Consider the following 16,917-nt stretch of genomic DNA (forward strand, 5'->3'; position numbering starts at 1 on the left):
GGAAAGATTCAGCGGCCCAGATTAGTATCGTTGAATTTCTTGAGCCTTGAAGGGCCTGAAAACCAACAGTTGGACCGCATACAGGCATCCTCTTCTCAGATTGAAACCTATCATCACATTCGGACCGATTTAAATGATAAAATCTAGCATTTCTATTTTGTCAGAGCATTTGATCTATTGAAGGCTGTCTGGGTGTATGTCATTTATAACAAACAATGCTTATAAAATTGTATTGCCTACACTACTTTTAATAATTACGTTTAAGGGTTGGCTTAGCAAAGTTACTGAAGGGTCTTTAATGTAATAAAAACAAGGTTTCAAACAAGGGTCTATATAAAATGTGCATTTGAGTTTTATCCCAAAAGCACATTCAAGGAGCCAACCCGGGTCTTGAGGACAGAGGCACAACTATCGGATCTAAATAGAAACCAGACCTCTTACGAGTGTGGAGCGATAGGGTAAACTCTTCACGAGACAAAGCAAATGACATTGGCATGGCAGAGACAACCCTGACAATATGGCCAGGAGATGGGAGCTCTCGAGTGACATCTAAATAGTCACTCCCTAAGTGGTCGAGAAGTGCATGTGTTTTTTGTTTTTTACAGCACTACAAACACCCGTTTCATGCCCTGCTCATTAAAATGAGAAAAGTAAGATAAAATGGGAGTTCACTCGAAGATTGATTTTGCTTTGGAGTTGCAACATCAAAAAAAAAGAATAAAGAAAAATCAAGCTAATTTAGAACAGAAAGAGACAAAGAAGATAGATTAAAGTGTAAACACAAGTGTATTGATCATCCGTTGACCAAATCAGCCGACTTATACTTTAAAGAGAGCGAAGAAAAAAAACATGGCAGACTCCAGATCATTCTCAGACGCTTTTTATTTGAACACTTTCAAACCATTTCTAACCATGTCTTTTTCATCACAGTTCCTTCAGCGGTTCCATCGTGAACCACGGCACTCGCCAACTCCGACATGGCCGGTTGTCTGTTCAGGCTGGGTTTTCCTCTTTTCCCTCCCTGGTTTTATTTGATGCCACTGTTGCTCATGGTCTGGGCTCTGCACACGCCCTTGCCGGCCACCTCGAACGGCGCCCCCTTGTAGGTGGCCACGCAGCTCTGGTCCGTGCGCAGGTCCGGCTGCACCTGCTCCCACACCTTCTTCTTGGGGTTCAGCTCTTTGTCTGGCTCCCCTGTGGAGAGAGAAAGACAAAAATCAACCCTGTGGAGGTTTTCTTCGATCGCAAGTCCCTTGTCATGGTGCCAATGCACAAACGTTGGTTATTCAGTCTATGATGATGATGTGTGTTGAGGTGATAGGGGGTATGTATCTTGTTATGCGTTCATGATTCAGTTTTCGGATGAATTTCCGGTGGTTCCATCACACCGGTTATGATGGAACTGACCTGACGCTCTTCGTTCATGCTCAATCGCTCGCTCACTAACTATCTCTCTAGGTTTTACGGTGTATCAGAGAGAGAGGGAGAGGGAGAGGGAGAGGGAGAGAGAGAGATCGACATCTTTTCCGCATTCCCGGTGTCATTTTAAGAAAAAACACATTTTGTGGAGAGAAGGAGGAAACAGCCATTAACTCGAAACTCGGCGCAGAACGCTGACGTTTCCGTGACAAGCCGGTCCCAACCCGGAGGTTTTTTGAGCTGGTCTCAGAAAAAGGGGAGCCTTCTTATGTGTCTGCGGCATACAGTTGGGCTGGTGTTCAGGGTTGGAACCACAAAGGAGGAAGTCAAATAAAAAATAAAAAGGAATCAAAAAGGAAAATCCCTTGTAAATCCCTTGTAAATCAAACGGGACGATGGGCTGGACCACATGTGATAACCCACATCAAAGTCCACTTGACAGCAGTGGTCGGTCACAGCTGAATAGTACATTTTTATGTTCTTTTTTTGTTGTTTTTGCTGAATAAATTCAGCCGGACGTGTTGACAACACTTTGACGACGCTTCCCAAAAGGAGGATTGTATTTGACCCGCTGTAATAGCTCCAGGTTTCCTCTTCGCAGCAGACAGATTGGGTTAAACTAACAGAAGCTCGTCGAAATCGATCAGACGACAACAGTGCACGAATCCAGAGGCCGCCATCGATTAGGCTAAGAGTAAATCAGATTTAAACAAAACAAACCAAACCTGTGGTAAACTACAAACCGAGTGAAAGCCGTTTACGGTATTCAAGCAATTTAATTTGACGCGAGTACGCTAACTATTTGCAGTACTGCACTAATACATCTTCTGGTTTCTAATCCTTTTCACTCGCCACAACAATTAGGCGATTCTCATATTTCAATAAACACTTTTACATTTTCTTTCAGATGGGGTACATGCAGCAAACAGCGACCGCTGATTAGGCCAGTAAATCAAAGGTCCCGCTCCATTTAGCCGCCTAGGACACTGGGGAGAGCTGGGCGGGGAGCGAGGCAGCCTTCCCCCAGGGGCCTGAAGCACAACCAGCTGTGGCCGCTCTGCTCGGTGACATCGCAGACATACCAGATTGCTCCGTTTATTCACTCAACACGTCTCTTCTTTATTCTAACCCACTACCCGCCCGCCCTTATGGACGCTTTGGGAAACCCCACCAGTGTCATGAGGAACTGACGACTTGCTCTGAAAAACCTTGAGTCATAAGCAACTCCTCTGGTCCGATTGCTGCTAATAGATGCTCTCCTTAAATGTGTTCGTTTTAACTTTTAGATGACCCAATTGATATGCATGTGACGAGAGACTGAGAGCACGATGCCTCTTTAAACAGTCCCAAAACACTCACTGTCTGCGTGTTGAATGCAGCTGCTGGATGCCAACTTTTTCATTGCATCGTATATGCTGTGCAATGAAAATTAAGCTGCTTCTAAACCGGAAAAAAAAAGAAACGGACAGAAAAAAAACATAAAGACAGAGGGTCCATCCCCCGATGTACTTGTATAATAACATGACGTCACGTAGGATGATACACGATAGGTATAAAAAAATAAAATAGACCATGAGACAGAAATCCCCAATACACATGTAATAACAGCCCGGTTAACCAACAGGGCCGGTTAACCAATCAGAGGAGTGGACCGGGGTACCTGGGAATCCCTGGAAGGTGAGCCTGTCCCCGGGTACGGAGCCGGCGGGCGGGTCCAGGATCTCCACCTTGTCCGGGGAGCTGGCACACATCACCATGGCCTGGGACACCACCCCGCGCATCTTGGCCGGCTTGAGGTTACACATCAGCACCGCCATCCGGTTCTGCATCTGTACCGCGAAGGGGGAAGGGAGGCGTTTATAAACACAATCCATTCGTTTAAATACTTCTGGTGTTTCTAGTTTGTCTCAAAGGTTGGTCCATAAGGTATCGCAATCATCACTTACACTGTTTGCATAGGATTTCAGATTAACGTTTGTATATTATATGTTTAAAGATCCTTTTTCTGACATGGAAATAAGGGATCCAATATCATAACATTAGCTTGGAAAGATCACTTCCAAGTTCCTTAGTTGACATCCATAGCAGAACAGTTTGCATGCCATCTTGATAGATATTCCAGCATTTTTGGTGTTATGGAAACTTCCATGGTGATATTCCTAAACTTGCCCCACCTAGTACCCTTATGCCAACTTTTAGTGCCTGTTCCTCAGGAAAAGATATTGTCTATAAAATGAAACTGATATGATCATTAATGATTGAAAAAAACATAAAAGAACACAGAAATAAAACACGGACTGACATTAGTGCCATGTTTCTATCACTGTGCTTTTATGTAGCCAATGTAACCAATATGAAATACAAATGCATTTCATTAACAATTTTATTTAATTCATGAGCTGTCCAAGTTACGCAATGGGAGGCATTAGCTGAATTAGCCACTGCATGTTACAAATCGCAATAATTGTTAGTAGGCCAGACTTTTTGGCACATTTACAATAGCTGCCAATGTACTTGATTAAGCTTGTGTATATATTCTATCTTTCTTTAGTAATGTAGATCATTTTCATCCAGAGTCTGGACTTGGTACACATGCCTGCAGCAAGCATGTGCTTCCATTTAAATCATCATTCAATCATCAATCTTCATAGTCCATCACCATGATATGCACAAAGGTTCCTCGTCCTGCAGATTTCTATGTAAAACACACAAACTCAGAACTGCTGCTGAGCATAAATTATCATTGTTATCTTCAACTGGGAAAAAATTACGCCGTACAAATAGTTCCCCCCATCAGGGAAAAATCATCAAACCGATTTATCCATAAATCCTTGTTAAGGCCAAGGTAATCCCAGGCTTTGGTGTAAATTCTCCAATTGTAAACATAGACTGACTGCGTGCGGCCTGTACCTTTAAGCCTGCTAACTTGAACCAAGATGTAGAATAGGACTCTGGTGAGTCTTTAACATCAGGAAGGAAGAGCGCCGGCCATTAATGGCTGAAATTTGAAGAGCAATGTAAAGTTGATTAAAAATAAAAGGGATTCGGGATTGATTCATCAAATCAATTGCTTAATAGAATTACTCGACGTGTATGGTTACTGCAGGGGTTTCAAACCCAGCAGCATTTTAGTTTTGGGGCCATAATAGACAGAATGCTACTTTGTTGGGTCAATTATTCACCAAGTTGACCGGTTTATTTGTCATAACTTTCTCAGTTGGTATCGTAATGACGCAAATGTTATATTGTTCAGTGTATAAACATAAATTCTTACAAACATCTTGAATCTTTTTTAATTCTGCACATTTTAAATGTTCTTCTTTGTCAGGGCTTCTTAAAAGTTTAAGTAAGAAGTTTTATTTTAGCTTGTTCTGAAATACAAGGGGTCTAGTGGCCTTGTGTGCCATCGACCTCTACCCCAGTTATTAAGAGAATTAGAACAATTTTATTTGATTTCATCAATTTGAAAAACTTCTTTCCCTTTTCAGTTTTTTGGAGGCCTAGTCTGAGGATGTTGAATGTACTTTGTTCACTGTATTGACCTGTTCATGTTTGTTACAAAAAATGTTAAAGAAGCTTTTTTTATTTTCAACGTTTGTTTTTCTCATCTCGCCCCCCGGCTGGATTGAGCATCCAGCCGGTCGGAGAGGCCTGGCCTACAGGGACAACCTACCTGCTCAATGGGGATGTGCTTGACCAGGCCGCTGACCACCGTCCTGGGCGTGGCCTCTCCGACGTCCACCTGCTCCACGTACAGGGAGTCTGCGTCGGGGTGCTTCTCGGCGGTGAGGATGCGGCCCACCCGCAGGTCCAGGCGGGACACATCCACCTTAAGCTCCTCCTGAGGGGCCACCGGCTTCTTCTCCCCTGCTGGGACCCGGGGCGCCAAACAGTCCTCAGTTACACATCAAAAACTGAACACACTGAGAAATGACACAAAAAAATCGAAATCCTTTGAATTTAATTTGATTTGATTTTTGAAAATCAAAAGTTCACTGTGATCATAATTTCAATGTTGATTATTATTTGATTGGGCGTCGCACAAAGTATGCGTTTATATTGGGTCCGGACGGAGTGGACCAAGCTGCAACGATAAAACGATCCGATGCCAAGAGAGGAGAAAGTGTGCCGAGTGCTCATAGATTTTACTCCACTAGTTCATATCTATTGAAGGAATTAAGACAGAAGCCATTCACAGTCTTGAGTTCCCCTCAGGCAGCTGTTAAAGGAAGTGCCTGCTTGAGACTAAGTGAAGGTGTAATTTTCCAGCTCAGATAAAGTAATAGGTTCCATTTCTTGAATTGCCAGAAAAAAAAAGTGAATAGATATGCCTTTTAAAATAAGCTAGGTAATCACTCTGTATTTGATTTTCTAAAACTTAACTTAAATCACAGAACATTTATGTTTGAAGGTACTTGAAGACCTTGAGAATAGTCTAGCTCACTGCACTATTCTTCAGTAGTGTATTGGGATGCACTCAAAAAGAGACCATCTGGAAACTATGCAGGGCAGCTTCTGCAATCCAATTCAATTTTCTTCCAAAAATCTTTTCCAAAGGCTGGCTTCAAGGTGGCATGCGCTTTGACGAGTACATGAGAATTTTTTTTCTTTTTTAATCAAAAAAAAAAGTAAAACAAAATTAGTTCTCCATAATGTCCCAGAGAGCTGGAGTACCTTTCTTGAATGACAAAACCAATAGCTCATTTTGGATGTGAGGGAAAAGCTGGCTACATGGGGAATGTAACTAGCTCAGTGCCAGAGAGGAGTTTCCACTCAGTGAGCTTCTGTCAGTGTACAGATTGAGACCTCAACAATAGCAGTTGCCACACTCATCTCTGATGAGGAATCAAACAGAAGTTTGATTTCACATCTGAGTTTAAGGATGTCATTTAAGAATTGATAATATAGGATTATCATAATTATAAATTAAAGCGCCATATTAGAAAAAGTTATTTATCACATGTTCTGTAAAAAAAACATCAAACAGCATGTTGACAGGAAAATATGCTCGTGATATTTATAGCTTTCAACATTTGGACTTAAAGAATGTCCTGGTCTAATTGGCTATATTGTAATGACAACCATATGGTGTAGAAATATGAGGGTCATTTACAACCGACACACTGAGCGGCGCATTAATTTGACTAGATACCAGAACGTATGAAACTAAACAACCACATGTGAAAGATGAAATTACTTTTACAATAAACATTTAAATGGCAAGAAAGAACTGCCACGTCATCTCAGTCACAGCAAAAAATAAGAGGAATCACGGCCAGATTACTTTTTCCCACATTATGAAGACAGGACCGCTTTTACTTTGAAGTCCCTGAAACGTCTCGAGGATTCATAGCATACATCCACATGATGGGAGTAGGCTTTCATCACTGGTGACAATCAGCTAAGATGCTTCTCGTCAAAGCCGCAAGTAGTGAAGTCAAGAGACAAAATAAAAAGGACGACTAGCCCAGAAGCTAATCAAGTATCGGAACCAGGGATCGTGTTTCCACTCAAGGAGGGGAAAGAAAAAGGGGCTGGGATACGACACAAGACATCCCTCCCTGCTTTCTATCCATTATCACTGAACGTTAGGAGCTCAACGGGTGGAGAAATCCATTTGAGCTGGATGAATCGCACATGTGTATTGCAAGCAGACAGATGATGATGATGATGGAAAAGTTTGATTCAAAGCATTTCTAAGTTCAAAAGGGGGGGAAGTTTAAGACAAACATAACTTTCAAAGAATCTATTGAAATGCCGGGAAAGCAGCCGTGTCCGATTATTCGGAAACGTTGAAAATGAAGAAATAAACAGAATTCTACCGATATTTTGGTGACAGAACAAACCGTGAAAGGGGACTACATCGCATTGTCCGTAAAATACTTTTTTGCCATACAACTCTGTACAAGTTGCTAGGGATTTGTTTCAGTGTGCTCATGACAGTACATAACAAAGACCCACACAAAAGACACAAAAAACATAGAACATCATTTTATCCATGCAGTATCCTTCCAAGGATCCCACTTAGATATGACATATAGGCAGATAAAAGAAAAAGGGACATCCCCACACATAAGACAGATAGCTCACTTCCACCTGGTTGACAGGCCAGGGTAATTGCTGTATGTTCGATTAAAGTGACAGGTGCTTATAGGTGCAAGTCATGTGCAAGTTGGCATGGAGCAAGTCATGTGCAAATCTGCATAAGGTCCAATAAATAAGTACATAGTTAAGAAAAACTCACAGTATATAAAAACAGAGTAGAAATTAGTGCGTATTATACTATACAGGGCCACTGGGGGAGTCTGCATTCCTGATATACTGGTGTAGGGATGTAGAGTTGATAAGAGATTTAATGGTTCTGCAGTATGTGCTTTTGAGGAAGCGGGAGGTTTTAGTTTTGATGGCCCTCAACCTTCTACCTGATGGGAGTGGATTGAAGAGGGAGTTAGCAGGGTGTCATTTATCCTGAAGAGTTTTCAGGCCTCTACTGTGGATACGGGCCTCGTAGATGTCTGAGATGGGAGGGAGACTGCAGCCAACTATCTTGCAGGCCGTATGGACAATCCTGTCTAGTCGCATCCTCTGCTGGACAGTAGAGTTGCCATACCAGACTGTGATTGAGAACGTAAGGACGCTCTCAATGGTGGCTCGGTAGAACTGCTGCATCCCCTTGCAGGACATCCCAAACTTCTTTAGTTGGCGGAGGAAAAAGAGCCTCTGGTGGGCTTTTTTTAATAATAGCAGTGATGTTATCTCCCCATTTCTGAGAGGAGGAGATTATTGTGCCCAGAAATTTGAAGCCGTCTACCCGTTCCACCATTGCCGCATTGATGGACAGGGGCGGGGTCTCCTTCCTCTGTCTTCGGAAGTCCACCACTAGCTCCTTAGTTTTTGCAATATTTAGCTCTAGGTTGTGGTGGGAACACCATTCAGTTAGGGAAAGGACCACATTTCTGTAGGCACTGTCAACATCCCCTGAAATCAGCCCTATCAAGGTTGTATCATCAGCAAATTTAAGAGAATATAACAGAGAATATAACAGAGGCGATAATACACACCCCTGGGGGGCACCAGTGCTAATGTGTTTGGCCTGTGACAACTTGTTATTGATTTTGACAACTTGTGTTCTTTGCTGTAGGAAATCTAAGATCCAGTGACATAAGGAGTTCTGGACACCCATGTTTTGGAGTTTATAGAAAAGTTTGCTGGGTACAATCGTATTAAAAGCAAAGCAGCTCTATAAAAAGTACCTTTGCGTAGTTGCCTGGGGACTCAAGATGTTGTAGAATAGAGTGGATACCAAGTGACACAGCATCCTCAACAGACCTATTAGTCCTATATGCAAACTGAAAGGGGTCTAGACGGACAGCTTTGGACAGATGATCACATATGAGTTTCAAAATGTTGAGAAGGTACACCCATATTAAACCTCACTGAGACCACCTTTCTAATTGTATTGTTATGTTGGCGATACCTTTTTTCTCTGGCTTCTTCTTCTTCCCCTCGTCCTTGGGAGCGAGGGCCTCTGTCGGGGAGGCTGACTGGACCGCTGCTGCAGGGGGAGGACTCGGCTTGGAACTGCACTCGACCACACCCGCGTCCCCCGATGGCATGGGCACCTCCACTGCAGGAGATGGGAGACAAAGGCAAAGGGTTGACTGGAAGTGGTACAAGAGAGAATCTTGACCCGACTTGCACAAGTTGTTGTTTTTTTGCTGTTAAATCTCAAAAAGCACTTTGGCCTGGGACATACTTTTTGTGATGTATGTATACATCACAACATACCGCTGTGATGGCATGTGCCACATCGGAGCACAGGTCTGGCTTCAACACGTGACAATTTGATGCAAATTCTGAGGCTAAAGAGGCGATCCCCTGAGACCCAGTGGGGGCTCCAAGCAGACGGGGGAGTATCCTATCCTGGCTGGCGTGGTGAAGGCACGGGGCATGGTGTGAACCGTCACCAGTTGTCTAGCCGCATTATGCCCTGATCCCGGTCAGTGCTCCTATGTAATGCAATCCGAACGCGAGCCTGAACACCTCGGGATGTGGTCTAGCGACTCGGATCACAATTTGAGGAAGATCAGATTTAGGAAACCCCCCCATGCTCCCTGCACTTTGCCCAATATTATTGGTCGCATCGAAGTCCACTGGATAAAAAGTTATGTTATAAGTGATTTTAATTTGAAACAGATGAATCCAACAGTACTTGTGATGTACTACCCACAACCAGGCTCATTCAATACGGCCCCCTAATCATCCTCCTGTATAATTGGCTGACTCATTAATTCCCTCACTCTCTCCACGCAGATTGGCTGCCGTGCATCACCCAATTGGGTGCTGCTACACACTGGTGGTGGTTAGTGAGGTTCCCTGTTCCCTGTAAAAGCGTCTTTGAGTGTCTAGAAAAGTGCTAGATAAATTCAATCCATTATTATTATCATTATTCCACCTAGCTGCTCGCCGACGCCGCAGACACCTGGCAGGTGTCAGGTGGATCGTGTATTGCGAGTGTGAAGGCGAGGGCTGAGGGGATGAGCCAAGTGTTGCAGTGGTAGCAGTATGATGCACTGCCATGACAGACAGGACTCATCCACCTCCCCGCCTTCTCCTCCTCTAACAGCTGGCTGCAGGCAGCACGGTATTTATACGCCCACCAGGGGAACGCAGGCATCCAGATGAAAACACCTTTGATTGGAAAATGACACTGTGTCAAGAGTTGATGGAAACCGGGACATTGGCTAACAGAGCAGGAAATTATGTATCCAATCAATCTTCACGTGGACGGAAGAACAACAGAAAGGCTTTTCTTTTTTGGTTTCCTCTGCATCAAAAGTGATCTGCATTGGTGCCTCTCAGTGGGGCATGGTGCGTTCACCTTAATTGGAAATTGCATGTTTCTGACTTGAGAGGTGAAAACTAAGGTTTACTTAATGCAATGTAATGCAATGTTCTTCTCACATTTTTCTGCTATAAGATACAAACATTCCTTCCACGTCCTTCCCAATTTTGTATTCATTAGTGTCCGTATCATCTTAAATCACAATGAAAGAGATGCCATTGGTTTGCTTCAGATCTATCCAAGCCTTTCTACAAAGCAAGACAGTGTTTTCTGGCACTTCCTAGCCAATGAAATCAAACTCCAAAGAACACTTCCACATTGGATCCGTAATCATCTAATCACCAGTATTGTGGTGCATTCCTCCATGGCTCCGAAACAAGACAAAAGACCGGGTCTTTCCTTGACAGGCTTACATTGTCTTTAATTCCTGCTTCCTAAAAGACTGTCTCTCGCAAATAAATAAATAGCAGAGCAGTGTTAGGGCATGCATTTCAATCTGAAGCATAATATCACATGAAAGCTCTTCAGGCGGACATGCGTTCCCAATAAAACTAATAGGCGATCTTAAAAACACAATGGGCTACTTTTCAAACGGATCTGTTAATAATATGTCGAGGCGAGAACGCTAAAGATGTTATAGTTGCTATTTTCAACGCTAGAACAATGAACCCGCAGAACATAGCCACGCACACTCCTCTCTCACGGCTTGCGTGAAGAAACGACCTGGCGGACGACATCAAGGTTTAGCCGTCTTCCATTTGATCTGGAGGAAAGGAATCGGTTTCGCAGACCAGGTGTCACCTACCTCCTCTTTTCCTCTCTTTCTCCAGCAGCTGCTTTTTCAAGTCCTCGATGTCCTGCTTGAGTTTTGCGTTCTCCGCCGTCAGCTTCTTCTCCTCCCGCACGCTGGCCTGCACAACTGTATTCACAGTGGATTCCTGTCAGAGTCACACTTACCTGCACAACTTTATTCACAGTGGTTTCCTGTCAGTCATGCTGTGCAGCACCTTGCTCCCATATACATTACAGTCCAAAATGTGGCTCATTGAAGGCCAAGGGATACAGGCCTAGCACTGTGTGCTCCTTGATGCCTCTGTGAAGGCTGCTAACAAGAATTCATGAATTTACTGCCTAAAGCAAATAAAATGTATTTTTCCCCCCAACCTTTACATTTTAAATGCAAGGATATTTGGGGGGTGGTGGGGGTGGGGGGGGATAGTCTTCCAGGACAGTTTTCTCTGAAGTTAAATATTTTAGATGTTTCTATTTTTGATATACCTACTATGTAAAGCAGAATTTCAAAAATATACAATTTAACAAATTTTGTTCGTACCGGCCCTCAATGAGCAGGTAGGGTTAAAGGCATGAGGTTCAAAGATACCCTGCTGACATTGTGGGACCGAACCCGCAACCCCCCAGCAGGGAGTCTAACCCCCCTTATCACAACCAGACCATGTTTCCTGCCCACATGAATCAGGAAACCGCCGTAAAAATAAAGAAACTCATTGAAATGTCCTGAAGTGCACACTGGGGTCTCGTGCCGTCTCTCACCGGCCTTGTCCTTGAGGAGCTGGACCTGCTGTGTGAGGTACTCTATGAGGCGGTCAGCCTCGACGGCTCTCTGCTCCAACCTCACCAGGGGATTGTGGCTCGACATCTTCACTAAGGAGCGGGCTAAGAACCTACAGGGCCAAACGAAAGCACAACCGGGTCAACTTCAAAGCAGGTTCCGTACAAAGCAAAAGAAACACACGTGGTTTGTGTTGCGTGGCTGGCTTCTACCTAACTGGGAAGTGTGAGGGAAACTAAGACAGTCATGTTTGACACACATACACTTTATATTACGAATACGATAAGGCTTTATTCCAGAACTATCTCCACCATCATCCTTCTTGTCACCCGTTCACTATACCCTTGGGGTTAGTAGCAGTTAGTGGTCAAGCAGGAAGAGAGGAGCAATGTGGATAAGAGACAGCGGAGCTACTTCAGCATCATTAAGGGAGCATTGAATGTAGAAGTCCACTTCAATCACAACCTGCAGACTAGCTATATAAAGGTGAGTCTCATGAGGTAGGCAAATCTCCAATGTAATCCTATGTAGGAATGGATACACTGATTGAACTATTCGGATGCAGCCTCAGTCTCTGCTCTCTGCAGATATCAAGAAGCACAGCATTACCTCAACACATTCCTGATTCAATGGGTAACACTGTAACAATAAGATGTGGCAACACAGAATGCAACATTATACGCATTTAGTTTACTTCTGTTTGCCTTTAATAAACAATAGGCATTCTGTCCTTTCAACTGTGATCTGGAATCGTGGGCTTCTGGTTTTCTGTGTTTAGTTTACACAGAAAACCAGCCTGCTTCGTGCCACTTAGAACTAAATGTTGCTTTACAGCAGTTCAGCCCTGCATAGAAAACACCTTAGAAACATTTGAGCTTGACAATTTACTTATTCTAACAAAAGAGGGCCAGGAAGTTATTTTACAATTCACAAGCTTTAAGAAGAAGAAAACATCTTACACATAGCGCAAGGCCGCGCATCAAAACAACAGCTGGACCCAGATGAAAACAAAATGTTGGGGATGTGGAAATTAGAAACATAAAAAGCTGGAGTTGATAATATCAAGGATCAAAGCATCAGGGCTCTTGAATTTATTTAAACAGGACCAGTCGTGGAGCAATAACGCCCGCCACAAAAAAAGCTGATCTCATTTGGATTACCTCTGGAAGAGGGAGCCCAGAGCTTGGCCCAGCTTCAGGAGATGTGGGCTTTAAATGAGGCAGCAATAGCCAATCGTGTCAAAGAACTGGATTTGGATGTGTTGTAGTAATCTGAATAAAGCAAAACCACTCACACAGATCTTATTGCACTGGTTGGTGCAGCACTGCACAACAGAAGAAATGTCTAAAAATTTGAGATTTAAAGTATAATTTGGTTGTTTGATTTATGCAGCATCACAATGCAGACCTCTGGTTGTGTCTTGATAAAGATAAACGTGTGTACGTGTGTGTGTATAGTCATTATTAAATAGTTCAAGTCAGTTATGATCATTCATCAATCATGATGTCGTAGTACAGTTAAACACTTGGTTGCTGTCTGTTTTGCACGTGTGTGGTGCATTAACTGTGTGGGTATTGGTGAATATACTATTGTACTATTATTATAGTCCAACAGCATAAAGCATTATGCCTGCTAACAGAAACCTAACTAGAGTCTGTAACAAATTATTTGATATTTAGAAACAGATATGATTCAGACAAAAAAAATATGAATGAATCATAACGTTACATATCATGAACCTTGGGATGATCTACAGCGTTTTGACTACGATCTCAAGCCATTGTTCAGAGATTAATAATTCTAGGCAATCAGAACATCGGTTGTGCATGATTCCCTACAGAATATGCGTATATTTCAACAAAACTGTATTGTATGTAGAAGAGAAGTGCAAATGTCAATATAAGTAGAATACAAAATAAATATAAAGTGAAAGCCGGTTGGTACTTTCGGTTTACTTTCAGAGAAACTCCATTAGTTGCAGTATACATTTCACAATGACTATCAAGTACAAGTATAAGTATACATGTATATAAGTTGTTGTCTTTAAATGGGATATGCTTCTGTGTAATAAGATTCAGTAGGTACACTAACCTTTATTTGTTTAATTTAGGAATAGTTAATATGACATGTGATAATATTACAAGTAGGCTAACATTAGCCTATCTCACAACAACAATGCTTATATTCCTGTACACATCACCTTAAGTAAACTAGTAGTTTGATGAACTAAAGACAAATAAATAAATGCATCGTTTTAAACTCACATTGACTTACGGTACGAAGCCTTCTAACACGTTTCGCTGAAGGTAACGTTAGCCCCCTGACGAAAATCCCCAGCTGTTGTCAGGCAGCTAGAACCTTATTCTGGCCAGATATATGAAACTCTATGTTATCCGGATAGACTAAACGTCCATTATTTCTCCTGGACTTCAAGTGAACAGATGTTATGCAGATCTACATTCCAAATATATATTTTTGTAGTCCTTGTAAACGCCTTTATAAAATTACATAAATCCTCACCATTTATTACACATTCCACCCAATGAAAAAATATCATACGATAACATAAAAATTTCAGATATCACTGTAATTTATAACTCGTTTGGTATTTACAAACGGACAGGTATTGATAGTGCAGCGGGCATTACTTCGTCGCACAATGCAGACGTCATAGATCACATTCACTCAGCTGATTCGGAAGTGTTTACAACATTAATTTGTCAACTAAATCAAAACGAAGCTCAATTGTATTCTGTCAATACGAGGAATCGCTACCATTTACGGTGAGTAGGACTACCTGTGCCATCTCGGGTATCGCAGGACCGATGTAGGACTAGAATCCTACCTTGGTAGTGGAGTGCTGAAGTTGCTGTCTTGCATGACATTTAACGTTTTCAAACAGTAAATAACGGATAATGTATAGGTATAGTACATGCTTGAATAATAAATACAACGCGATCAGTTTTTCTAACGTGGATGATTGTTGCTCTTTATGTATGCTGCGATGTTGCCTGTTAACTGGCATCTATATTATCACGATGTCACAATCTTAAGATTCATAAAACGTACACAAACTGAATGCATTTTTAGTTTCTTTAACAACTCAACGTGCCCTAGACAAACAAACCCAAGAACCCATCATGCATATTCCCCGTTTTTTTCATCGGTGTCTTTTATAGTGATTGGGTTGCTGGGTCCAACGGAATAGTTCACTGAGCCCAGGGTACAATGCGACCTCTCAGAGACGCTCAGCTGGGCGCCTTCACCTTCTTCGCCTCGGCTCTTCCTCATGATGTCTGCGGAAGCAACGGTTTACCCCTCACCCCCAATTCCATCAAGATCCTTGGGCGATTTCAAATCTTGAAGACCTTCACTCACCCAAGACTCTGCCAATATGTGGACATTTCCAGGGGAAAACATGGTATGTCTGACAGTAATTACATGTAAGATAATTATATCAATATTAGGTATTGTACAGTGGATGCACTTGCATCTAATCCTCAGGAACAATAACATATGGATCAATTACTTCAACTACCTCCACAATGAAGGAATTTGAATGACCTACTAATATTCATATTGGCCATCGGAAGCTTTTATCAACAGCGACTTAGTGAGGCTGATAACCCTCCAACATGATTATTTTAGGGAAACTTTCACATTGTGGGCAGCTCTAGGTATAAGGAGAATTTATACAAAGGCCTTTTAAATGAACTAGTAGAAAAGTAAACAAGGTTATATCATTTTATAAAATTATTAGGATCCTCTTTTCCAAAACACTACCCAACAGTAAAATGTGACTTTATCGATTAATTTTTAATAAAAACTCAACATCTTTATCAATTTCTACCAATATTTTCCTGAATAATACCACGAATAATTGTTTATACTTTTTGCTATTCCCCTATAGAGCGTCTGGTTGTGGTTGCAGAACACTATGAGAGCAGTTTAAGTGATTTCCAGAGACAGGGGAAAACAGCAAGGTATGATGGTACTGTTGTCACTCACAAGCAATGTATCAAAAACCTGCTATGCAAACTTCACTTCTCTTCTTTCTTCTTCTTTCAAATGTGCATACAAATCGGGCAACATGGAGCAGGGATGGGGATACATACACAGTTCACTTGCATATTACACAATAACTGTATTCATGTGTCGCATGAAGTTTTCTGGGAAAGGGGGGTTCCTTGACCGGCTCGGCCTGACTCTGGCAACGATTAAAGGCGGAACATTAGGCGCTGCGGAAGTCCGGAGGTGGGTAGGCCTTTGGCGTACCCCCAACAGCTAATGAATTCATTAGCTGCCTTGTCTGTCCGATCCCGATCCAGCCCTGAAATGGTGCTCAAGGTGGCCTACGAGGTACTGGAAGGCCTTGAGTTCATGAACAAGCATGGCATGGTACACAGAGCCCTGGCTCCAAACAATGTGCTCATGGACCACAAGGTAAAGCCAGCTTTGCCTGCATCTTATCCACGTAAATAAATAGGATCGTTGAACGTAAGCAATGTTGTCAGATGTAAAACAGCCCTCTTTGAGACTGTCACATTGGGTAAGGGCTATGCAGACACATTTGACCGTGACTTTGAATATCGTGTTCACAGGGGAATCTAAAGCTGGCCAAGTTCGGCCTCTATTACATGACGGACCGTGGAGGAGACGTGGACTTTCCCATCGGGTAGTTAACCTTTCTCTCCTCAACCTCTCTGGTACTCTTCAACTTTTGGGTTTGACCTGTGTCTGTTTACTGTTAGGTAACTTATTGGAAGAGAAGAACGAATGAATGATGCAGAGAAAGTGGCTCGTAGTGCCCATGAATTTTCATAAAAAACAGGTTGAGGGTATCAAAGTAGCTTTCTGGTTGAAGCACCATCACACATTGTTGGGCTTTCATCCTAATCCTGAGGCCTTTGTGTTCGGCCGTGTCTCTCTGTGTAATATCCTTTCACAGCTTTGAAAAATGAATGATGGTCTGCATGTGTGTATGTGTGTGTGTGCGTAGGTGCAAGCAAAAGTGTGTGCTACATGCACATGGTCAAATGTCAGCCCTATGGGCACAGACACACAGATGCTTTTTAATACACAT

General features: G+C 42.5%; 2 protein-coding genes and 1 long non-coding RNA gene across 4 annotated transcripts in view; 2 read left to right on the forward strand and 1 right to left on the reverse strand.

Moving 5' to 3' along the window:
- Positions 1-864: 864 nt before the first annotated feature.
- On the reverse strand, positions 865-14,256 carry aimp1a (aminoacyl tRNA synthetase complex interacting multifunctional protein 1a). Of its 2 annotated transcripts, none has more exons than XM_060047581.1 (7): positions 14,099-14,256; positions 11,816-11,946; positions 11,070-11,183; positions 8,897-9,046; positions 5,093-5,289; positions 3,080-3,248; positions 865-1,194 (listed from the first exon to the last, which is right to left on the reverse strand). In XM_060047581.1, coding segments are annotated over exons 1-7 (930 nt in total). In that variant the 5' UTR covers positions 14,101-14,256; the 3' UTR covers positions 865-1,027. The 2 variants fall into 2 exon arrangements, with proteins under 2 accessions (XP_059903564.1, XP_059903565.1); XM_060047582.1 differs by having other exon boundaries at positions 14,109-14,245.
- Positions 7,138-8,117, forward strand: LOC132454304 (uncharacterized). The gene is made up of 2 exons (XR_009524910.1): positions 7,138-7,679; positions 7,710-8,117. It is a non-coding gene; the product is annotated as an uncharacterized LOC132454304 (long non-coding RNA).
- A 125-nt stretch (positions 14,257-14,381) lies between the features above and the next one.
- The window catches only part of tbck (TBC1 domain containing kinase), a 40,777-nt gene continuing 38,241 nt past the window's right edge, over positions 14,382-16,917 (forward strand). The window contains exons 1-5 of the mRNA XM_060047580.1: positions 14,382-14,617; positions 15,014-15,255; positions 15,745-15,817; positions 16,163-16,277; positions 16,436-16,509. Of these exons, the coding sequence (XP_059903563.1) occupies positions 15,063-15,255; positions 15,745-15,817; positions 16,163-16,277; positions 16,436-16,509 (455 nt within the window). The 5' untranslated portion in view covers positions 14,382-14,617; positions 15,014-15,062. The remainder of the gene's footprint in view (positions 14,618-15,013; positions 15,256-15,744; positions 15,818-16,162; positions 16,278-16,435; positions 16,510-16,917) is intronic.

Source organism: Gadus macrocephalus, chromosome 3 (assembly GCF_031168955.1).
Source record: "Gadus macrocephalus chromosome 3, ASM3116895v1".
NCBI lineage: Eukaryota > Metazoa > Chordata > Actinopteri > Gadiformes > Gadidae > Gadus > Gadus macrocephalus.